The 25,410-nt window shown below is 44.9% G+C and overlaps 1 protein-coding gene across 4 annotated transcripts in view; it reads left to right on the forward strand.

The window, feature by feature from the left end:
- The window catches only part of KIF26A (kinesin family member 26A), a 234,830-nt gene that overhangs the window by 191,158 nt on the left and 18,262 nt on the right, over positions 1-25,410 (forward strand). For all 4 annotated transcript variants that reach the window (XM_029598057.1, XM_029598058.1, XM_029598060.1 and 1 more), the window contains 7 exons: positions 12,268-12,474; positions 14,169-14,262; positions 14,663-14,925; positions 15,191-15,374; positions 16,441-16,600; positions 18,986-19,148; positions 20,830-24,214. In XM_029598057.1, coding sequence (XP_029453917.1) covers positions 12,268-12,474; positions 14,169-14,262; positions 14,663-14,925; positions 15,191-15,374; positions 16,441-16,600; positions 18,986-19,148; positions 20,830-24,214 — 4,456 coding nt within the window. The remainder of the gene's footprint in view (positions 1-12,267; positions 12,475-14,168; positions 14,263-14,662; positions 14,926-15,190; positions 15,375-16,440; positions 16,601-18,985; positions 19,149-20,829; positions 24,215-25,410) is intronic.

Here is a 25,410-nt window from a genome sequence, read left to right on the forward strand (position 1 = left end):
GTACCAACACCCTTCCACCTACCCGGTAGGGTGCGGATGCCCTTTCCCAAATTTCTCCTCAGTTGTTGTGCCTGCTGCACACCGTTGGGTACATTTGGTGCAAGTCGGGACATCCTCAGCTCGGTACTCACCCATTTGTGAGGACAACCATCCTGCTTGTCCTGTGAGAAAGCAAATGTTGCTTACCTGATGTAACAGGTGTTCTCACAGGACAGCAGGATGTTAGTCCTCACGAAACCCGCCCGCCTCCCCGCGGTGTTGGGTTTGTTTTCTTTTTACTTTCTAGGCACTGCCTGTAGCTTTGAAAATCAGACTGAAGGGAGACCCCTGCTGGCTGCAGGGTCAGTGCCTTGCTGGGCATGCCCAGTAGGGGCCAGTCAAAGTTCTGTTTAAACTTTGACAGAAGTTTTCCGTGGTGGGCTCCATCCTCGATGTCACCCATTTGTGAGGACTAACATCCTGCTGTCCTGTGAGAACACCTGTTACATCAGGTAAGCAACATTTGCTTTTTGCAAATCCCAGGTTAATCAAGAAGCTAACTATTATTCCCCACTAGAGAGGCTTAATTCATGGTTTCTTAATGCTAGAAATTTAACTCTCGGTCAGAGGTGGAGTAAAGTTTCTGGGGGTAGTGTTAGTCTATGGAGCTGAACCTGGAGTTTGTAGTGTGGGGCTTCTGTATGCTGGATTTATGTACTTAAAACACAATTTGTGCACAAAGCATGTTCTCTGCGCAGAAAACATAACACAAATCCCATTTCCCCCCCATTGATGCATCTTGTGACCTTGGGCAAGTCGCTTTATCTCTCATTGCCCCCGGTAAAACATTTAAAGGCAATATTTAAAAGCCCTACGCTTACCGACGCCGGGAGATAACATGCAGAAGTTGGGCCAGCGCGCAGCGCGTGGATTTTAAAAAGCGAATGCGTAAGCACTTACCTCCTGATGCTCGCACAAAATGTTTTTCTTTACTGAAAGGGGCGGGGCACAGGCAGGGTCTGGGCGGGGCACGGGCGTTCCCGGATTTCTCAATGAAATCTGCGCGTAAGTATTTATACACACAAGCGCCGGGCCGGGGTCCAACACCGCGTAAATTTACTTCCGCATGAAAGTCCTGAAACAAAAAAAAAAAAAAGGCTAGTCAGTGGGGTTTTAAGGGTGGCTTATTAACTAGGGGGACTGGAAGTCCTATCCTCTAAATGGGAACAAACTGGGGACCTGGTAATTGTATCAGCGCGCGTATCTACTAAAATTCCCCCACATACACAGTAGAGGTGGCATTTGTGTGCACATGTACGTGAGTACAGCCTATTTTATGTTATAAGATGGCCACATCCTTTGACGCGAGCCAGCATACGAGCGAACATGTGCACCCATGTAGCTGTTTAAAAGTTACCGTCCCAGATTGTAAGCTCTTTGGGGCAGGGATTTATTGTATCTGCATACTATTTATTTTTTTTTGTTTTTCTATACCGATGTTCAATCAGACATATCACACCGGTTTACAGAGTAACAGAGGTTCTATAAGAAGAATAGCTTCTTATCTTACATTGAAACTTTGTAGCATATGTAACAATATAAATTGTGGAGTAATAGATATTTCCCAAGCTCTTTGGATAACCTATTTCCATTGAAAATTTGTACAAGAAAGTAACAATATAACATGTGGAGTAAATAAACGGGTAATAGTTATTTCCCTAATAATAATAATAAATAATAAATTAATAAAAAAATAATAATAATACTAATAATGCTGTAAGCTACTTTGAGCATTTTTTGGAAAGATGGGCTAAAAATCCTCAAATTATATTTATTATTATATCAGTCAGATAAAGAGCAAAGGGTTCTAAAAGGAGTGAGGTGCAGTTGAAAACTCCTGAGGCTTTGAGCGAATTGCTTTGATGCACCTGCCCATTTAATGCTTCTTTTGATGCCTTCCAGTTTTCCAGCATTTCTAGGGGTTATCGTAGGCTTGGCTCGTTGTGTGTGAGTGGCCTGCACTGCTGGAGAGTCTCAGTCAGTCAATTCAGTTGACTGAGTTGATTTCAGATGGGTTACCGCCATTTGGCGTGCCACGCTACGCAGGAAAGAGAACGGTAATAATTTTTTGTTTTAGTTTTTAGCTTCATTGAAAGGCTACAGCTGGTCACAATGTGCAGATTCAGTCCTCCGAGGGACGACTTCATTAGCACATGCTTGGACAGAAAACAGGTTTAGACTCAGAGATAGCACAACTGGAATGGCTAATTACACAATTACATTTTAGCCTAATCTGTAACCTGGTATAGCATACACCAGCATATTGAAGTGGTATTGATGAATGCCTTCGGGTGTCTTTATATATATCTTAAATGTGGACGGGGTGAAGACGCCAGAGCCCACCCTGTCAAGCTGGATTCTCCCTTTAAAGGCAATGGAGTAGCAGAGAATGGTTCTTGTAACTGAATTTTTTATTTTTTTTTGGTGGTCTCAGAGGATGTTATTAAATTTAATGTCAGAATGGTAGGAATGATGTCTGAAAGCCATTTAATATTGTCACTGGAAAGAAGTTAGATTATGTTCAATTTCTGACATTAATGTGCTACTTAAGGTAATTTATCATATTGTGGTATTAAAAAAGGCATCCTTTTCACTGTGGCTGCTGACTAGCATCCTAATTTGCTGCTGCTTCTAATTTTTTTTTTTTTTCCCCCCTGACTACTTTGGTCTCCTAAGCAGCATTTTTATGCAAAATGTTTTTCTTGGGTTCTATTCAACGCATTCCTTACAAATGCTGCAATACTTAGACGAGCGTCTCTAAGTGCTCGCCGTTTGCAAAGGCCTTGTCAATTTGCTTCTGCCGTGATGACAGACTCCTCTTTCAGGAAACAATTAAAGAAGTACATTTGCCAGAGAATTCGAATCTTCAAACTGTTCTTTTAGAGGACTTCATCTGTACGTCTCATAGCATTTCCCCCATATCCTTCAGCTATTTGCTTTTACTCATTTTCTCCCCCCCCTGATCTATGGCCAGGTGCCATTGGTTGGTTGGTAATGTAGTCCCCGCTTAGCGATACTGCATATTCCACTCGTTTATTGTGGTGATAGCTCAGTGATGAATCTCAAAGCGGTACTTAACGTTGTCAGCTTTATTGCCTTTTGTTTGCAAATGACTGGATGGAATTTTGAGCAATATCCATTGTAAATCTTCCCAAAAACTTAAAGCTGTAGTTTTAAGACCCTCCACTCTGTTCCACAGAACCCATAAAACTGTTCCCACAAGAAGCATATCTCTGAAGAAGTGTGCAGTTGGCTTCTTTGCAAATGAAAGTTTCCCTGAAAGATTGCAGGCGAGCACATAAAAAGACACATTTTCTCTAATGCTATGTTCTGAGCCGAAAATGAAATAGTTCTGTTAGCGTTGCCTGGGAATATGGCATCAAGTTGCGCTTAGCGCAGACTTTCTTCTGAAAGCCACAGTGTTGAGGAGCCTCTTTTGGGGTCTTCGGGACTTCAGGCACTGCGGGGCTAGCTTCACAGTTTAACATACAGACAATGCCATGAGCTGGCGGCGTCCGTATGTGAATGATGCTCAGGGAAGCAGTTTTGCAAGGTTACTGTTGAATCTATGAAGAACTTTGACTCCAGAGTAAGACTTTTCTAAGCTCAGTGGCGCTGTAGTTGAGAAGTTAGGGGATGTCATGTCGTTTGAACATGGATTGCACAGTTCTCTACCTCTGTGAATTTCATGCCGAATAGTCTAAATCAAGAACAATAACTAGCCATGAACTTATTTTTGGGAGCCTGACATCCCATCCAGTTTTGTGCATAATCGAGACAATTAACTTGTTATTTCTTTTACTGATTGTCCCCACACTTATAAGCACCATTGTCATATTTCGTACTTGTTTGTGAACAGCATAAATGGTCTTTTATGTCAGAGAAGGAAATATGTATTAGGTTTGGATTATCAATGGAGTGATGGCCTAGAGTCTGCCCAATAAATACTCCAAATTAATGTCATTTTTAAGTTTGAAAATGCAGCTGCATTAAGAGCTCTGGGGTACTTTATCAACTTGTATGGATGTATTTATTTACAATTATGTATATTCTGCGTTCCAGGTAAAAAGATCGCTTAAAGTGGCTCACAGCAGACACAATGCAACGTCATAAGAATAAATGACAACATCAAAGTAAAATTCATACATTACTTATATGAATAATACATTTACAGTTATATTTACATTTATTTGGATTTATAACCCACCTAACACTAAAAAGGTCTAGGCGGAGAACAAAAATTTGACATACATAATATGATAAAACAAACAGACCTATACGATATAATAAAACATATTGAGCGATAAAATAAGTAATACATAATAGCAAAATAATGTAATTAAAACTTAAATAGGCTAAAACTAACTTAAAAAATAAAATAAAACCATGTTAAAATAAAAGCAAAGGATAACAATATTAACTGTGGGCCAGATTAAATAAGAAAGTTTTAATCAGTTTTCAAAACATCTTGAGTGAATCACACTGTCTAATATCTATTGGTGGAGAGTTCCAAAAATTAGGTGCAGCGATGGAAAAGATACATTCACAGACATCTTCCCACAGAGTCACTTGAACTCTTCACTACAGATCTTAACTGATCACACCATCGTCCTCTATTCCACAAGTGTCAAAAACAGCCAGGCCTCAAACCTTTTCCTGAAAGCCAATAGGTTGGATTCCGACACAGTTTCCAGCGGACGGCTCTTCCACAGTTGTGAGATCACCATGGAGGAGGCCTTGCTCTTCATTACGCACGCATTAAAAGCAGACAGGTTTTCTCAGCTTTAATGTTCTTTCGCTTTCTTGCTTTTCCTCCCAGTCTCCATTAGGGGAGAATTTTTTTGAACAGCCTGCAGGGTCTGCAAACTGATTTTCAAAGGGAAACTCCCCACAGAGTTTCTTTTGAAAATTCAGACTGGAGAGGGAGGGTGGGTACTTTATGCCCAGGTACTGTGAAAGTAAGGGCGGGCATTTTACTCCCGCCCCCTTTTTTTTACCTGCTCTGAAGGGGTGGGGTATTTTTCAAACCACGTGTTTACAAGGCTAAGCATATGTTTACCTGCATAAAAATATCTGAAACGTGGGCCCCCACCTAGCACCTAATGCTCAGGTAGCCATGGTGTGTAATTTTGCATTTATCTCATGAGTTAGAATTGCACACACTCTTCACTTCTTCTATTTTTTTTCGGCCCTTGAGAGATAACTCTGCTGAATATTTGGCCTGCTGAGCGTAGACATCCTACTACCCGTTGCTGACTGAGTCATGAACAGCACAGGCACTCAAAAGGCTTATTTAAAATAAAGATATTAAGAAATCTATCCTGAGTAAGCCATTGTGCAAGAAAGCCATCCAGGTAAGTTTAGGACAGGTATTTGTACGAGCAGACTAATCTGGTTAAGGTTGTCTGAGAAGTGGCTATTCGGCACCGCCCCAAATAAAGTGAAACCACGCTCTGGGAACACCCGTTTCTCTCCCAGCACCATCTCTTTCCACCGAGGCAGATTTTGTGCGTGAAAGAAGTTGCTGGGGAACATTGGGTGTTATTCAAATCTTTGGTTTTGTCCAGCTAAATCCAGAAGTTAGCTGGACAAACCCTTTGAATATTGACCTCTGGGTTTTAAAAAAAAAAAGCAATATTTTCCAGCATTGAAAAAGGATATTTGCAGACAATCTAAACTGTGACTGCAGCCCCACAATACAGTGCCAAACCAGTAGCAAACACTCACAAACATGGATTTGCAGCAGTTGCCTGACTTGGAGACCACATTGCTGAGCAAAATGGTCTCTGTTCTGTGGATAGAGGGAGCCCTTTATTGTGTAACTCTGTCAGCTCAAGAGGAAGGCTGCCTGGCACAAATGATGATGTCATTTCCTGGAGTCACCTGTGTTATCAGGAAAATGTGTTTGGATTATTGTAATAAACTGAACACTGTGACTGCTGAATAAGGTAGAATGTTTTTGTAATACAATTTTGCTGTACCAAATTGTATTGCAACAGTTATACAACTGCAACAAAACTCAACAGTTGAAATGCCTGACAATATGTAATATGTGCAGCTCAAGTCGGTCTGCCTACATTAAATTTTTCTTTGGGCCTTTTGTCCTGATGACGAGTTGACTTTTGGAAATGTTAACACCGTTGCTGCTAGGCAGTCATTATTTGAAGTGGATGAAAACATGATAGGATATGTTAAATGCAACAAAGGGTCCGCTCCGTGCTGACTGACTAGTCTCCAGTTGCATGAGCATGGGAAGCCTAAATTTGCTAAAAAAAAATAAATAAATGTGCATAAATCTCAAAAACAAATCTTGTGTTATTAGATTGACTGACTAAGGGGCCGATGCAGTAAATGAGCGTGGAAGGCGTGTGCTCAGTGTTGAGTGCCCGCTTTCCTAACATGTGCCCAAGCGCCTCTCCTGGCTGCGCGATTCAATATTTAAATGAGGGGTCGCACTGCCAAGCAGGTGCTAGGGACAATTGCACGCCCCTAGCACCTCATTGGCAGCGGGCACCCAGGAGAGGTTGGCTGTCCGCGGGTTAGGAAAATGGACGCTCATTAATTAATCGTCCGTTTTCCTAACCTGACTGCCGGCACTTTAAAAAAAATTTTTTTAAACCTTTTGGTTCCTCCGACTTAATATTGCCACGGGAAGACGTTAATTTCTGAGCATAAACATGTGCAGGTACATAAGGGCAGACAAAGGCCATATGGTCCATCAAGCTGCCTATCCACATCACCTGCTCAGCTTTATTGTCCCTTTCTATCCCTCAGAGATCCTCTGCGCTTGCTCCATGCTCTCTGGAACAGTCTTTCTCTCCATCTCCTCCATGCGTCCAACACCCTTTCTGTAAAGAAATAGTTCCTTGGATTATTCTTGAGTCTTCCCTTTTTCACTCTCATCCAGTGATCCCTCATTCCAGAGCCTCCTTTTCACTGAAAGATGCCCATCTCCTGTGCATTTATTCCTTGGAGGTATTTATGTGTCTCTCTCTCATATTTTCCCTTACTCGCCTTTCCTTCAAGATTTACCAGTTGAGATCTTTAGGTCTGTCCCTATATGCTTTATGAAGAAGACTGTACATGATTTTAGTAGTTGCACTCTGAACCGACTCCACCCGGCTTACATTCTTTTGAAGGTGCGGATCTCCAGAATTGTACGCAGTACTCCAAACGAGGTCTCACCAAAGACTTATACAGAGGCGGTATCACTGCCCCTTGCCTGTTGGCTAGTCCTTTCCCTATGTACCCAAGCATTCTTCTGGCTTTTACTTATCTACTACCCGTTTGGCCACCTTAAGATCATCAGATACGACCACCCCCAGATCCGCTCCTGTGCACAGGAGAGCTTCACCCCCCCCCTCCCCCGTTCCTCTGCTGCTCCCTTGTGTTTTGTTTTTTTTTTGCAGCCGAAATGCATGGCCTTGCAATTTTTAGCATTAAATCTTGAATGAGAAAAACTTTGCTATTGATTTTGTGGTGTGGTTAAAAAAAAAAATCACCAGGTGAAATTTTGAAAAATTGGAAGCATGTCCGACTGACCAGCATGGCTGTAAGGGGCAGAAAGGGTGGTGGCGCTGTTTCTGGCTGGGGTCTGACCTTGTCACACATGCTGACCCCCATCTCCTGGGTGACATATTACCCGGCTTGCATGTCTCATTTCCGTCGCTGGCTCTCATGGGAGGTATTGAAGTTGGAACAACCAATTTCTGCTCCATTTTTGCCAGTAAGAAACGAAGAACACTCATTAAAAATGATTTTGATTGTCACTGTTAAGGCATTGAACTAGTCAAAAGGGAACACCTGGAATGGATTAAAAATAGAAACCTAAAAACAGAATCCTTAATTATACCGCATGGTGGAAAGATTGAATAAGTATTAAATATATAAGTGATTCTGACAGTGAGTCAGTGGCATAGAAGCAATTCAACCTAAAGTACTTACAAATTGGGATGTTTAGGGATAGGAACTCATTCAGCATAATTGTAGGATACTGTGGAGGTGGCATTACAGGGGCATTCAGAAGGATACAGTGCAAAACCTTGCCATAGGTATAACCAAACCTGGTTGTACCTTAAAGGGATGCGTTCCATTAATTCCTTTCAGTTAGAAGGGTTGTGCACTGGGGAAAAAAAACCTAGAAATAGATTGAAAGCCTCTAAAAGCTGACCTGTAATGTTCAGGAGAGAGAAGAGTAATCATATCCTGAATAAGGGCTTACAGGGTCGTCTGGTAATAGATAACTTTGGCTCCTAGAATCTGAGCTGCTTGAATTATGAATACATCTGACAGACATTTCTGCAATTCTTCCAGTCTGTTTGAGCTATTTTCCTAACTTGTCATTTCCAAATGCAGTTGTTTTTTCTTTTTGTTTGAATGTGGGATCGGAAGATTTTCAGGTCTTTTTTCAAATATTGGCATTTTGTGCTTGTGTCTTTCGTTTTATATTTGGCCTTGGGCGGTGCTTGGATTGCCAGCTGGCTCCTGATTTTTCAGGACGGACAGATCTGATTAAGGTTCACTGTGTATATGGCCTTGTCTTGCTTAGTTTTTTTAGGTAATGCAATAGGAAAATCAGAACTGCAAATCCCAGCATGCAGTGGGGTAAGAGCAAGCTTCGATCCACCGGTCCAGGAGCCAGTAGGCAACCCCAGGCAGTGGTCACATGATGGAGCAACCTCCCCCTGGAAGTGATGGGGGTAGAAACAATATCAGAATTCAGAAAGGCTCAGAACAGGTGCCAAGGGCTTTTGCATTTGCAAAATCAATAATGAAAATGTCTCCTTTTTACCAATGTTTTCACACATGTTTGGTGAAACAGGTGCAGAAACAGTGCTGAAAACCCCTTTCTTTTTGCTTGAAAGCTCGTTCGCCCTGCTCCGCTGTGACCATGGAAGCCATTGTGACCTAGAATTAGACGTAACACATCTGGATATTTGGAGCGTGGTCTTGCCTCGCTGACATTTCACATCGGTGTTCTCTGGATGTGGCCATTATTATGTGAGGAAGCGGCGCGTTGCCAATGGAAGTAACTTGACTGCTGAGGTCAGGGCCTAAACAAATTTCTCTGTATAGCAGTCCCTATTGCAGTGATCTAATAATAGCTGAAAGAGACATGAAAGTATAGTAGATTGGATATAATTTACCTTGGGTCGGGTACATTGGGATAAATAATGCTCTTTCAGTTATACGGAAAATATTCCTAAAAGTCAGCTGTATAAAGAGGCACTAGAGTGAACTTCAGTTAATCCTGTCCGCATTATAGAGAGCTGACCACAACATGTATAAAAAATAATAATAATAAAATCTTTAGAAGACTAGAAAGTGATTTGCAGATGAATACGTTTTTGCATTTAAAGGGTTAATTTTCTAAATACTCTTTAGTATTTCAAGGTTGAGGGGGGGGGGGGGGGGCACTCTGCATTCACAAAGCCAGCTTTATGCGGCTTCTGTAGGGGATTCAGCCTTGAGCCTGTCACCTGCAATGCACGTCCTCTCTTGGAGCAGTTCATTTATTTTAAGGCCTGCTTGGTTTCCAGGACTGTGTCTTTTCACATTCATCTCCGCAGTAAGGAGAAAAGAAAGCCTCGTACCCATATTAGGAAGGCTGCACTCTAAAGCATGCAATCTGACTTCTCCCCCCGCCCCCCCCCCCCCCAGAGCCTGGAATAATGTTATATGAAAGGATAATGAGCTGAGGGGAGGGTAACCCTTTTGCATCCTCAGCGTGTGCCGTAGCAGATTCTCCTGCCGAGGGAACGGAACCAGGGCCGGAGAGAGGAAACCCTTTCCATCTGCCCCCAAAATGAGCGTTTCCAATCTATCGAGTCTGCCCCCCCCCCCCTCCCCGTGGTGGCTCTTGATGGGGGGAGTAGGGGGGGTGGGGGGGTGGATGGAGGTTCGTGGGCAAGTTGGTTTCCCCCCACCAGCCACTGCGAGTTTTGCCTTGGCGACCACTGAGCAATTCCTTGCGTTTGAGCGGCAGGGACTGTGGCATTCCTGCAGGCGTTTGAACTGAAAGGGGGTCCCCCGGGGGTACCAGCGCTTAAATTATTGCTGGGATTTTAACAGGAATAGTTTCAGGCGCTCGCAAGAGAGAGAGAGAGAGAGAGAGAAAGGCAGCTGCTCTCATTCCCCTTGATGGTGCTGATCAAAAGGAGCTGGGGGGGGGGGGGGGGTTGGGCAGGGACAGTATTACAATATCCAGGGGTTCAAAAGATGGCTTTTTTTTTAATTTTTATTTTTTAGTAATCCTAGAACGCCGTTCAAATCCTTGCCCTCTCCCCTGAAGAGCTTGGCACCGGGCACCGGCAACGATTTCTGCAGTGATTTCATATTTTCGTGGTTTAAATCGTTTCTTTTCGCCTTTTCTCTTCCCCCCCCCCCACCACCCTCCTTTGTTGCCCGAGGGGGAGCCTCAGGCACGGGGTGGGGGGGGGGGGGGCCCCGTCAGAGCTGCACTGTAAAGCAGACATCAGATACCTGGGCCGGTCAGAAGCTCCTGGCTGTGAAAGCAGCTGCCCAGCTGACCTAGGGTAGGGCAGCAAATTCCTCTTCCTGGGGAGCTGAGGCCCGGGCAGGAGGCTCCGATGAACGGCCCTTGCGCTCTAACCGCTGACTTGCCTGGCGCCCTGCTGTTTCAGCGCGGACGGGTGTACGCCGAATGGCCTGGAAAGTGCCTTGGGGGCTCTCTCCAGTCACACCTCATTCTCAGGAACGGGGTGCCTGCTGGAAGGTGTGAGCCATGGCAGCCAGAACCTGAGCAGGGACTTAGTTATAGCCAAGAGGCTGCTGTTTCTTTCATTTGCACCTGCCAGCATTCTTGGCATCCAAGGATCTTCTAGGATTGGTTCGATTTATTTTTATTGGACTTAATAATAAAGTTGTTAACTAATGGTTGATGATTTCCCTAACAGGTTTCCCCATCTTTCAGCTCTTCATCCTGTGGGGTTTTGGAATTAATGTTGTTTTTATTTCTTTTTGCTCTGTTAAGGTGAGTGATTAAAGGTTATTTTATTATTCTGCTTGTTGTGTAATAAATAGAGACGTTTTAATTGGATTATGTTAAGTTAGGCTGTTGCATTTAAGTATTTCTTATTTATTATGCTATTTTGTAATGTGTGTTTTGTAAATATAGTTACCTTGCTTTAGGCATTAGAGCGATAAGGCACGTAATAGCTTCCCAAAATAAATAATTCTGTTCAAAACATGCTCTGAGGAGATAAAACAATTAAACAAGTTGAAGCTTAGGCTCCGTCAGGAGAGAGAACCTGGCGGTATTCCTCAGGCGCCATTTACAGCGCGGCCCTGCACAGGTGTGAGCCAGCTGTTTTGTTCCGTGTTCATTGGCTGTGCGCTGTGTCTGCTCTGCTGTACTGGGATGCACTGACCGGATGACTCCTTAAAAAGCCAAAAAGGCCTCCAAGAACTCCACGACAGAAAAAATGCCCGCGCACGACGGGAGCTATGCGTTGGTCCTCGGGTTTTCGGAGGTGGAAGGCTGTGCTCCTTAAACTCCTGTTTTAAGCCTCTGGCCAGGGATAGTCCATGGCCCGGTATCACTTCAGTACCGTCTCGTGAAGAAGCGACCCGCATCTTGTGGCTAGGAACACTCTTCTGAATGGGACTTGTCTCACTCTTCAGTTGAATGCATGTACATAGGACCTTGTGAATGCTAGCTTTCAGAAGCTGGCGCTCCTTTCCTTGGGTCCAGCCAGAGCTGTTCAGTTAGTAAATGAGGGCGGGGAGCCAAACCAAAAAGCAATTGTTGCATTTCAGTTTTTCCCCAAATGTCACTGTGCCATTGAATATAACACCACTGTGTTTCTGATGCTCTGTTAAAGTGTGGAACTAAATTAAATTACATGCAATAAGGTAAACAGGTAAGGCAAGAGATTCCCTTATATTCTGGAATATTAGGCAGGTTGGGAAGACAGAAGCTCTCAAATTACTTTTTTTTTTTTTTTTTTTTTGCAGCCCTGTCACCAGAACTGCATGGAATTGTTGTCTTGCATGGAAAGAGAACATCCATCATGACACTCGGCAGTTCACCCCGTTAGGTAGTGCTGCAGAGGAATCCAATGCCGACCTCTCCTCGCATGCCACGCCTTTGATGCATGGTGGGATGGAGGCCCGGCACGAGCAGTATGAGATGGCGACGTTCCGCTCTGCGACGTGACGCAAGTCAGGGAAGGGCGGCTGACGCTCTCTGGGACTTTTGTTTTGCAGGTGAAGGTGATGGTGCGGATTTGTCCCTCCCAAGGGAGACATGACACCTCAGAATCCATGTCTTTCCTGAAGGTGGATCCAAGAAAAAAGCAGATCACCCTCTACGATCCCGCCACCACTGGACCCTCAAGCTCAGGCCATCGACGGCCTGCTGTTGCTCCAAAGATGTTTGCCTTCGATGCAGTCTTTCCTCAGGATGCTTCACAGGTACGGTAGACGGAGACATAAGCTGGACACCTTGCCTTAAAATGGTGTCCTATTCGTCTGCTTTCCTTTAGGTTGTTATTTTCATTAAAGAACTGCACTAACTGACATTCCGTAACGATCCATATACCTCGTTGTTATGCCACAATATGAAGGCAAGACGCAGCAACGTCTGAGTGCAATTGTTGGATTGTTTTCCTGCTTTTGGCATTGTTTGAAGGGTGAACAAATGTGGATCATTCTGATTTCATGCTTGGTAAGTCAGGGTCCAGCAAGGCAGAGAATTCTGGACAAAATCAGTTTCTGATCTCTTTTGCTAGTTCCCACTGAGCGGTTACTGTCTGGATCCCACAGCATAGTGCACCAAGGCCTGTTAGCATAAGTGGGCCCAGCCCTGAGCAGTGGCTCAGAAGTCATTTCTGAGATGTGTTTGTCCATGCTGCACAAGTAATTAGCAGTGACCTCGGGTGTCAAACTGTGCATTTGATAAATCCACTATATGAACACCTGCCTCTTGTCTTATTCTACTTAGGGCTAGATTTACCGTAAGATTTTGGCACCCAGAGGGTGAGGGCAGAGGTCTCTTAGAGTGGAGGGTTCATTCCCTGAGACTGGAAAGCAGGGTGGGGAGTGTTGGGGCAGAGTGCGACAGTTGTGCCTCTCTGAAGCAGCATGGTGGATAGTGCATGAAGGCTCCTTCAAAACCTGGCGCCCTGGACAGCTGCTTATGCCTAAATGCAGCCCAACTGGCTGTGGGAGCTGCATGCAGGAGCTTCGTCCTGCTTCATCCGTGAGCCTGAGAGAGAGAGGTGTGAAGTTCTTCAGTGGTCTGGATTCTGACAGTCACCATTTCTCATCTTCCAGCCTTCAAAGGTGCTGGGCGCATTGTAAGTGAAAACTACAATGTTGTGATTCAGCTCCCAAGATTAGCAATGTTTTACATTCTTAATGCATTATTTTTTTGGAATTCATATAAAGATATAGAAGTAAAATCCTGGCACTGGAGTACACTCACTTTGAAGGTCATGAAGTTACTAAATAATGGAAATGTCTTTGCATTTGGTGCCTTTCTGAGTGCCAAGAATGAGTTCATTGCTAACTTAGCAATAGGGTGTTTTTAGGACCCTATGCTGGGTTAGAATGTGGCAGAGGGGAATCTTGAACTTGTCTCAGGAGTTTACTCCTAAGATATAGTCTAGTGCTCTAACCAGTAAACCATGCATTTTATCAGCATAGATGCATTCATTTTTAAATTAAAGTAGCATTTCAACCTTGTTTTTGATTTTGCAAAACATTTCATGAAAAGGTCCATGTTCTATGCTTGTTTGGCTAGATTACTTGATGAAGAAGCAAAATACAATATTGGCACTCTGAATCTTACCTCAGCCTGTTGATATAGCCACAAAGGGTATGCAGCTAGAAAAATTTTGTATTCGTTTTTTGGTTCATTTTATTTTTTTTCTATTCGTTTCATTATTGTTTTTTTAGTGTTCACTAAATCAAAAGAGTGCATTAATGTGCATTTTTTTCAATTTAGTGCATTCTAAAAAATTAGTGCACACTAAAAATCAAAAATCAAAAAATAAAAACAAATGCAGATCCCTAATGGCCAACTGTATTGTGTCAAAAATACGAGCTCCCATTCTTTGTTCATAATGAGTGACATGTAACATATCTGTCCCCAATGTTGCTTTCAGGCTGAGGTGTGTGCTGGAACAGTAGCAGAAGTAATCCAGTCTGTTGTGAATGGAGCAGATGGCGGCATATTTTGCTTCGGTCATGTCAAGCTCGGTGAGATCCCAAACTTGTTACAGTTAATTACGATGTCAGTTTCTTGTACAATAAACCTGGAGAATGCAAAGCAATTACAATTTTTTTTTTTAATTAGCTATGTAAACTGATCATGGCTAGCTGCACGTTCAGGGCATTACGTTTTTAAGGTTTAAAAAGGCAGGGCTGAAAATTCTAAAGAGAAGGTTTAAAAAAAAAAAAGATTTAGAAGCCAAATTTTCTGAATTGAGATGAACATAAACTGGTAAAGAAAGCAAATAATGCTCTAGCAATTTGGCACAAAAGAATATAAAGCAGATTCTGTGAGGCACTTCTCCTCGTGCCTCTGGGTGACTGTACTGCACACATAAGACCTAGCTGCCTTTTGATCTGAAAGATCTGTGTTTGCCTTTTTGTGTAGGCAAATCCTATACCATGATTGGAAAAGATAACTCCTCGCAGAGCCTTGGCGTTATCCCCTGTGCAATCTCTTGGCTTTTCAAGTTAATCAATGAACGCAAAGAGAAGTGTGGCGCTCGCTTCTCAATTAGAGCGTCTGCCGTGGAGATCTCTGGCAAAGATGAAAGCCTTAAGGATTTGTTAGCCGAAGCAGCCATTGGCAGCCTCCAGGATGGGCAATCCCCCGGGGTTTATCTGAGAGAAGATCCAATATGTGGAACCCAGGTATCATGAATTAAACAAGGCTTCCTTTTAAGGGGGGGTTAACATATACCGTATTAGGTATCCATTTTATCTGGCAGCATTCATGACAACTTTTAAGGTGGTAAAGTAAAAGCCACTGTTGGGGTTTCCCTCCCCCTGGCTTATAATCGTGACCCTTTGGTGCATGTGATTCCTGCTGCTTCTTGAGATTCCGTCCGCTCGGCTTCGTGACCCCTTGCATGGGGCCCTAATTGTAGTGACTGCTTTCTTTCTCCATGCAATTCAGCTTCAAAACCAAAGCGAGTTGAGGGCCCCCACGGCGGAGAGGGCCGCGTATTTCCTCGACGCCGCCATCGCAGCCAGGAGCACCAGCAGACCGGAGTGCGACGAGGAGGAAAGGAGGAATTCACACATGCTCTTCACGCTTCACGTATATCAGTACAGAATGGAGAAGAACGGGAAAGGAGGAAGTACGTGCGGTAAACCTGTATCTCGTGTCGTCTCATTTCTGTGTCACCCTGTTCCAAGAAAGGATCCAGTGCGCTATGCAGTACTGAAATACATATCACAGCATTAAATATAGCAAAAAAAACAAACCAATAAAAATATTCAAAATATAAAATGCATTACAACAAAATACTTCATAGCAAAGTGCAGCCCTATCTCCACCTCTCCCTTAGAAAGGGATAGAGACCCAGAATTAACATGCCTACTTCCCAACCCATCTAATTAATATTCCCAACAAACTTCTGGGTCACTTCTGAAAAGGTTGACCCTCTTTTGGTTGGCTCCCTCAGGGGCAACCTCTCCCCCGGCGGTGGGTCTCTTTTTGTGTTGGCCTTTGGATGATACCAATGGGAAGGGGTAGGGCTCCAGGGTGCTGGGTCAGTTTTATGGTCCTTGCCCTTTCTTTGTGTTTTAATTGTGCGCTGTTTTATACTTTTTCAAAGGTTATACTTTTATGCGATGTTGTTCACCGCTCTGGGTGATCTCTTTGAGATTGGGATAGTGGTACTGAAATGCGGTTTCTTGCCCTTCCAGTGACTCCCGTGGATGTGTCTGATGGGCTATCTCCATGGGTGACTTAGTGTGAGGATGAAGGGCTTCATCCTGCATCCTCTGCATGCACAGAGTGAGGTTCCTCCTCCAGCCTAGCATCCCCAGGGGTAGCACTAGAGATCCAGGAACGGAGGCAGCTGGAGATGGAGAGATGGGGGTTCTGCGGAGAAAGGGTGTTGGGCTCCGTCTGTGCCAGATGGCAATGCAGGGGAATTCCCTTTCACTCTCATCTACATTTTCCAAGCTTTTGTTGTCCGGAAAAAGAACGCGCCTCAACCAAAAAAAACGTTAAACCCAGAAGACTTCTGCCAACTTGCATCAACTGCGCTCGTCTTTCCAGATGGACGCATAGCCTGTCACTAATTCTTCACTGAGGAACTGCATTCGTTTGTTTTTTGACTCTTGAACACATCGTGAATTGCTGAGTAGGTCTGTGCCCTTCTGTGGATGTGTAATTTCTTTTGTTGGCTCTTGTAGTGTCAGGAGGACGCAGTCGCTTGCATCTCATTGATCTGGGGAGCTGTGAAAAAGTACTGAGCAAGAGCCGCGACGGGGGAGGAGCTCTCTGCCTATCTCTTACAGCCCTGGGCAATGTAATTCTCGCCTTAGTTAATGGTGCTAAGCATGTGCCATATAAGTAAGTGAACACTATACATTCTACTCATTATAAACAGTAATGATAAATGAATATCTAGGTATAACTGAACTCTTTATGTAAGGTTGCATGTCCATCTTTTGTTTGTACGCCATTAACTGTTTAAATACACACACACACACACACACACACACACACGTCATCTATCTATCTATTGGAAGTAGAACCTGCTTATTTTTGTGCAGCCTACCCAGTAGTCTGTCTGTCTGCCTGTCTTTCTGTGTTTGCAGATTCTGCTAATCTGCACCAGTTCGTACTTAGCTCCCAGAGAGTCAGTGCTACGCAGCTTGCATCAGACGTGTGGGACGGCTGTAGCCTGCAGGAACCGCAGAGCTGACAATAGGGCACATCCATCCTTGCACATAGACTGTACTGATCTGCCGTGCACTGTACACAGACCTATGCTGAGGCTTACATTTTTAAAGGAGTTTTAATAGAGCTGTGCAAGGAGAGAAGCACCGATGAAAATAGGTGCCCTGTGCATGCATTTAATCTCCAGGCTTTTAAATATATTTCATATGGTTCCAAATCCAAATGTAGGCAAATATGTTGATTTCAGCTGGATTGTGGAAGCATCTGGGGACAAGAGGACTTGGCCAAGGTTGCACAGTCTCGGTGGCAGAGTGGAGTCTTCAACTCTTGGCTCAGGAATTTTACTCCTAGGACTAGACCCTGTGTTTTCTCAACAGTGAAACATTTGTTAAAATTAAAGTTGCATTTCGACATAGTTTAAAATGTCCCTGTCCAGCATTAAAATGTAATGCATTAGACTGAGCCTTGGTACAAGCTAGCCACTTTTTTTTTTTTCCAAATTATAGTGGTTTTGGAGCTTTCAGCATAACTCTGATGGCTTTGCCTCTCCCTTCAGTTGTTTTCTGACCCCCCTTCTGGGTCATATGAAGCACAGAAACATAATGGCAGGAAAAGATCATACAGCCTGTCTGGTCTGTCCATATGAAAGCCTCAGCAAGTGGCCAGAGGGTCGCTGGGAGCACAAAATCCACAAATGGACCTGGGATCGTGAAACATTCCTTAAAAATTTGATAGCACTATCGTTTCATGCTGTCCTTTCTCAGGAAATCTCAGCCTAGCTGATTCCAATTAACTTGGTTCTGCTGCGTCATTCTGCACCAGGCAGGGTGTGAATGCGTGGAGCTCCTGCCTGCCATTGTCATTCGCTGATTTATCTCCATTAGTAGTTATCATTTTTAAATTTGCATCTTCGCCTTGCAAATTGAAATAATTAGATTTTTCAACAGCAGCAGTTAGGAAGGTGTTCAGGCCACACGTCACGGTGGCAATGCTTTGCCGTGCTCCAGGATCCTTTACCCACGTGTGTTTGTGTGAGCAGATCAGTGCAGTGTTTGGATTAAATCCTGCCCAGGATCCTGGAAAGGTCTCCAGTGAGACACAGCCAGAGCGATCCATCCCGTGGTTTGGGGAAGACCAGAAGGCTAGGAGGGCCAGGCAAAGAAGTAGCTGTCTTGGTAGATGTTTTTCTGGAACTCAGCAAGCAAGGGAGAATACATTTCTGTGCTCGGAATGAAAGGAGTGTGCGTCCCATGTGTGAAATGTGCAAAATACACTCCTCAAAACAGGGACACAACACTTGGGGATAAAGTGGATAAAGCAGGAATCCTGAACCAGTAAAATTCCACTCGTAACTTACTTCATGCCAGTCTAACATTGTGCTGACTTAATTTTGTTTTCAGTGCCCATCCTTATAAGCTTAAGGTACACCAGGTATAATAATAATTATTATTGTAAAAAATAGTTCTTTGGTGCACGGCACAGGGCATGCAGGGAAGTGAGAGAAAGAATGACGCTGCTGCCTGACTAATGGTTTCTGTACCTGCCTGATGGCTCAGCGGTGGTGCTGTATGCAGTGCCGTGCGGAAGATCAGGGTTTGGTTAGCAGGCGCCCAGCTTCTGCTCTCTTTGCGCCAGCCCCGGGGGGGCTCAGCCTGCTGCAGAGGCAGCGTTCACAGCCCCCGGAGGGAATTGAGCTTCCACCATCGCCTGGCGTGGGATCCACATTAGCCAGGACGCAGAGGGAGCTGTAGTTTTGTGGCCTCCCGATTTGAGGACTGCCGCCGTGAAGGCTGGGCCGAGTTGGGGGAAGGAGAATAACGGGGGTTAGTTGCAAATGAAGACTCACTGGTGCTATAACAGAACTGAGGCTGGTTCCTATTGAGCTGGAAGGAACAGGAGGAAGCTGGTGGACCAAAAAAAAAAAAAAATATTACGGAAGATTAGGATTCTAAAAGTAAAAGAGATAATGGAGAAGATGGGCTAGAAAGATTTTTTTTTTGTATTAAATAAGGGAGCTCTTCTCTTTCACTAAATCTGAATACTCATTTATTCCAGGGATAGCAAGCTGACCATGCTTCTGAGAGAATCCCTGGGGAACATCAACTGCCGAACCACCATGATTGCTCACGTCTCCGACTCCCCAGCTAGTTATGCAGAAACCCTCACAACCGTCCAGCTGGCGTCCCGCATTCACCGGATGAGAAAGAAGAAATCCAAGGTGAGAGACCATGCAGAAGCAGAAATGAACGTAACATCTTGCTGGGGGGGGGATCTGAGATTTCCAGTCAGCGCGTTCCCCTGTGCTGGGGCTACAGACACAGTGGAGGCGGGTGCTGGTTTCCTCAGTATTAAAAACCTAACCAGTTTCCCCATTGTGCAAATCTCTGTTTTTCCTCCTGTGAAGGAAATAATGTTGGGTTTTGTTGATATGTGACTTCAGACCTTTATGTGGGCCCGGCAGTGTACAGTATGGCCTACCCCCCCAGCAAATGACTGCAGTTTGTCTGGACAAGCTGTAGGAACAGGAGCCAGTATTTCTTTCTGAGCTAACAAGAAGGCCTGTGCAGTGACATCAGCTTCTGAACGAAACACCCTTAGCGGGGCACGCAGGGATAGGCAACCTCCGGTCCTCACGGACGCCAGTCCACTCGGGTTTCCAGGAGATCCCTGGTGAACGTGCATGAGGTCGACGTGCATGCAGTTGCTCTCTTGCATATTCATCAGGGGTGTCCTGAAAACCCGAGCGGATTGGCGTCCGCGAGGCCTGGAGGTTGCCTACCCACCGGGGGGGGGGGGGGGGGGGGGCGTTCCATTGAAGGGGTTTCTATGCCCAAAAAGGGCTTCGTTCGTCCGCCTCCTTGCGTTTCGTTTTGCTAGCACAAGTCTCACCAAAGGGACGTCGCGCGCACCGGATTCAGTCGGTTCACGCGGTGTGAGCCTGGTGTAATCCTATCTGTTTAATTGAGATTCCTTGTGGTTCCTACGCTGATATGGAGCAGTTAAAGCGCTCCACAAGTAAGAAGCTAAAGTTATCTTTTCCAGTGCAGGATCGGTATGGCCGAGCAGCGTAGGAAGGTGGCAAAAAAATGCTTGGTCCACATGTGATTCTTTTGCCTTTTCATTTGCATTTTCATTAAAAGGAGGTGCTGTGGTTGGTTGTAAAGAGAGCAACGGATGATGTTCATGTTCCATTGTTGCCTTTTCAGGCAGTGCAGAATAGGCATTTTTTTTTCCAGTAAACGTTAACGTTTCTATTTTGTTAATTTCTGCTGCTGTCTTTACAAACCACTAGAAAAAGAGCGATTGGGGGGGACAGGACAGTGAACTCCATGGCATTCAAGGATAATAATTTGCCTGATGTGTTCTCATCTTGTGCTGCCCTGGGAAAAATTGTCCCAGAATGCTGAGTGCTCTGTTCCCTGCATCACTGTCCTTCCATTGATTTTGCTATAATCGATTGGTGGAAAAGGAATCTGTGATCGGAGGTAAAATAAAAAGGCATTAATGTCTGTGAAAAAAAACCACGTAGTTTGGTAGCCTTTGGGGTCTTGATGACTCCCACCTTACTGATCCCAGTAGGCTTTTCAGGATAATGCATGCAAACGTATTTCTTATTTGAGACCCAGTGTATATAAATTTATCTCATGCACACTTACTGTGGATATCCTGAAAACCTGATTGGCTCTGGGTCGTTAGGACAGATTTTGGAAGCCTTGTCCTATGCCTTTTGTTATAAAAACAATAGATTAGTAGGGGGAAGGAGGATAAGAAAGGCTTAGATGAGGTGAGGAAGGTTCAGTGTTTTTCAGACTGTCTACCTGTTGAATGCTAACATTTAACTTCAGTACTAACCCAATGGTCTTACTTTTGTGGTTAATTCTGCTCTCTTCCCTTTCCAGTACGCATCCAGCTCATCTGGAGGAGAAAGCTCATGTGAAGAAGGTTACGTGCGAAGACCACCTCACCTGAGACCATTTCACTCCAGGACTGTTGCCCTTGATCCTGATCTTCCTGGACGGAGTATATCGAGTGACCCTGACTATTCGTCCAGCAGTGAGCAGTCGTGCGATACCGTCATTTATGTTGGTCCCAGTGGCGCAGCCTTATCTGACAGGGAACTGACGGACAATGAGGGACCCCCGGAGTTTGTTCCCATAATTCCTTCCCTTAACAAAAAAAGAGGCAAAGAGAACCTTTCTGGTATTAGGAGCTCTGACAGGGACCACTTTAAGTGCAACACTTTTGCTGAATTGCAGGAGAGGTTGGAGTGCATTGATGGGAGTGAGGCGCCACTTGTGTTCGCTTGTGAAGAAACGCCCGCCACGTCAAACTGTGCGCCAGTCCCTGAAAATGTGCAGCCTAAGCTGCCGAAGGAGAAGGCTTCTCCTAATGGAGGGTACAAAACGACGGAAACCGTGTCCTCAAAAGCAGGGCCTACCGTTGGTTCTCAAGCTACTGCTCAGAGGGGGAGTGGTGGCAGCTGTGAAATGAGCGCACCTCAGTCCAAAGTGGACCATTCTGAAGAGCAAACCAAAGCTGCAGGTAGGAAACTGGAATCCATCTCAGACGGGGAAGAGGAGACAATCACGGATTCGCTGAGCTCATCGAAAACCGGTGCTTACGGAACTCAGGAGCAGAGAAGAGCAACACCTGAACTGGCGGCGAAAGAAAAAGCCTGCTTTGCGAAGAGACCCTTACCAAGCCCTGCACCTCCTCCCCCACAACAAAAAGATTATATTGTGGACTCCAAAGGTTATTCTGACGTAGGCAGCAGCCATGCAGTGCGTACCCCTCCTGTCGGGATGAGCAAACAAATGGCCAGCCAAGCTGAGCATAGTCCTGTGGGAAGCACATTTCCAGTTAACAGTAACGCTCCCCATCATTCCGGGGGGATAGAGGTACACAGCTTCCGGTCAGCAATGAGAGGCAAATGTTTTGACCGTGACATATTAACAACTACAGTGACTTTGCAGCAACCTGTGGAGCTTAATGGAGAAGACGAACTAGTGTTTACAGTGGTGGAGGAACTTTCCATAGGTGGGATTTTGGATGGTGGTAGGCCTGCCAGTATCATTAGCTTTAACAGTGACTGCTCACTTCAGGCTCTTGCCTCAGGTTCTAGGCCAGTTAGTATTATTAGCAGTATTAATGACGAGTTTGATGCTTATACCTCACAGGCAACTGCAAATGGTGTAAATATAGACATTGTTGTGCCCTTTCCAGAGGACCCATTTGCCGGTAGCAGCAGATGTTCATCCATCAGTTCTTGGCTTAGTGAAGTAAGCATTTGTACAGTGGAAAGCGATGGAGCACACTCTGACTCTGGGGATAATTTTGCTCTACAGTCTGTGTATGGCTGTAACAAAAACGAGAAGCCCTTCATCTTGGATACTTCAAGTGCGCCTATCTCACTGGAGCAAGGCCTGAAAAGTTCTTTGAATGATAGCGGGTTTTGTTTTTCAGATATGGACAGTGAGAGCCTCTGCTCTGGCAACCTGTGGTCACACACAAACAAATATCCCCCAACCTCTGAACTAACCAAAGTATCTCCGGTTAAAAGTGCTTCTTGTGTACCTAATCAACCAGTAAAGGCGAAAGCTTGCAGCTCTCAAAGCACATCAGTGATAGAAACAATTCATTCTAGTCTTCCTAGAAAAACAAAGACTACCTCATCTGCAACCCACAATAATCCTGCATTAAACAGTAAAGATCTGCAAAGGCACAACTATACGTTTGATGATCCCTGGCTGGTGCGCACGGATAATCAATTGGAAGCAAAAGCTGAAGATCTTCTGCCCTTGGCAAAATCTTCCATGCCTGCTATAGATAATCAGCTGAAACAGCCGGGAAATTCTGCCCAGCATCTCAGTAGTGCATCCAGGCCAGCCCAATCGCAGACAATGCTTGCAAGCTCTCAGCGGGTTGTAGATGGTTGTGAAGTGTCTTGCAACTCTTCCACTAAAAAATGGGAACCCTCAGTGAAAATTCCACAGCTCAGAAGAGGAGCTACCACGCTAGGCGTGATGCCCGTAGCACAGAGTAGCCCTCAAGCAGAAATAGCAAGGAAGGGAAATTCTGATGCTACCTGTCCCAGTGGCAGCCTCAAAACATCTGTGAACAAGAAAGTTTTACCACAGAAAACAAGCATGCTACCCAGACCAAGTGGGACCATACCGCCAGCACCACCGGTACGGAAGTCTAGTTTAGAACAAAAAAGCATCGCTTTGCCATCAAACAGCGTGGATAAAGCGGAAGTGCTGGAAGCAGCTAGAGTTGCCTTGCTAAAGACCGAAGATGAAACAGATTTACGAGCAAAACCCGGAGTCTGTATGAGTGAAAGTGCAAGTAGCAAAACATATCCTAAGGGAGACCATTTCTTGCCAAAGACCACTTCAAGTTTAAAGGCTAAGGCTTCTAAAATGGAGACTGTGCATCGCTATGGGAGCCATATGTCTCTTGAACGGTGCGACAGCTTGACATCAGTTAGTTCAAAGGCAAGTGTGGGTCGGGACAATGGAAGCTCTGGGATCAGCAATGGAAGGGCAGGACGATCCGTGCCAAGGCTTGGTGTGCCAGCCGTAGCTCCTACTGCCACTTCTCCGCTCCCTTATTCTGCCCCAGGTACCAGTAAATCCAGTCAGGCAAGAAATGCCACCAACCAGAAGGCCACAGCAAATGCAAGTAAGAATCGTAGCCTTTCAGCTAATGGGTCAAAATCTCTTAGCTCCTCTGTGAAATCACTGAACCAGTCAACTGGAAAGAGCTTTAATATTCCTCCCAGTGGAAAAAACAATCCCCGGTCTGTGCAATGCGTCAACAGCAAACCTGGCAGAGGAACTATTATGGGAACAAAGCAAGCTATTAGAGCAGCTAATAGCCGCGTTAATGAACTGGTGTCTGGAAATTCTGGGAAGATGGTGTATTTTAGAGGATCTACAGATTCTGACAGTGGTAACGACAGTGGCGTCAACCTCAGTGATGAGAAATCTCAAATTCCAGTGTTGCCATCGCCTTACAGCAAAATAACGGCCCCCCGGCGCCCTCAGCGCTACAGCAGCGGGCATGGTAGTGATAACAGCAGCGTACTGAGTGGGGAACTGCCACCGGCAATGGGACGGACAGCTCTGTTTTATCATAGTGGTGGCAGCAGCGGCTACGAAAGTATGATTCGAGACAGCGAAGCGACGGGGAGCGCATCTTCAGCCCACGACTCTATGAGTGAGAGTGGAATGTCGTCACCTGGACGCCTGAGGAGTCTGAAGTCCCCCAAGAAAAGATCAATAGGTAAAACGCTGCTTGAGTTGAACTTTTACCATTCTAAAAGTATCTTAACACATTTGTTTTGCATTTCCTTTTACATGAAATATAGAATTAAAGCTCTTTTGGCCTTGCCTATGATAGACGCTTTTCTAAACTTGTCTCGTCTAGACCCTGTGCATTAAGAAAGCTTTGTTATTAAAGTTTTTATAGCTATGGCTTTGGTTTTATCTTATATTTGGTTTTAAGCGGACTTTAAAAAAAAAAAAGAAATTATGTTAAGGACAAATTCACTGCAGAGTCTGTTATATTGACACCATTAACTTGTGAAATAAAATTCCCCCATACCCTTCTAAAACTTTGCAAAACTGACAAAAGAGACAAAGATCGAGGTACTGTAAGAAACACAATAAAAACAGCAGCTGACGGTGCAATTTATGGGATCCAATAAATGTTAAATACTAGCACTCTGACTGGGTTGGTGCAATACTGGTTAATAAAGAAGGGGAGACAGTGTTCTGCCCTCACCCTTCAGCCATCCATCCCTCCTCAGCCTCTGAAGTGCCTGAGTCCAGCTTGTGCTAACCATGCCCACCTTCCTGGCCCAGTTAATTTGGGCTAAAGGGGCCAACGCAGAGCACTGCCACATTACAATGGCTGTGTGTGGTTTAACATGGCCATTGTAACATGGTGGTGTTCTGTATCTCATTAATTTAGTACATTCTGTGTTAAAGAGCAGATTAAGGCAGGCATTAGAAACAGCAGGTAATGCATGAGAGCAGATCCAAGGTGAGAGATGAGAAGCAGGAAAGCAAGGCACGAATAAAGGAAGCGTGAGCTGGTGACAGTGCAAGCCAGAGTGGGAACCAGGAGGCTGCAATCCTGGAGAAACCAAGCAGTTTGACGCTCACAGATTGGTGGTGGCTGGATGTTAGGGCAATAACCTCACTAGTTTTGGTAGTTGATTAGATAATTGGAAATCTTGGTGGTAAAGGTGTGTGTGTGTGTGTGTGTGGGGGGGTGGGGGTGGGGGAGGGGAGTGAGAGGGGGTGGAAAGGCTTGGATGTTGGACTAAGCAGGGGATCTTGTATACTTGGCTATCCAGGATGGTAGACAAGCAAAGAGACAGACAGCAAACACTGATTTGATATCCCACAAGCACTCAAATATCTATGTCTGGCAGTGGGACTGCATCCTTACAGTGGGAGAACTGGGCAGTCAGG

This window comes from Rhinatrema bivittatum, chromosome 4 (genome assembly GCF_901001135.1).
Source record: "Rhinatrema bivittatum chromosome 4, aRhiBiv1.1, whole genome shotgun sequence".
NCBI classification, from domain to species: domain Eukaryota; kingdom Metazoa; phylum Chordata; class Amphibia; order Gymnophiona; family Rhinatrematidae; genus Rhinatrema; species Rhinatrema bivittatum.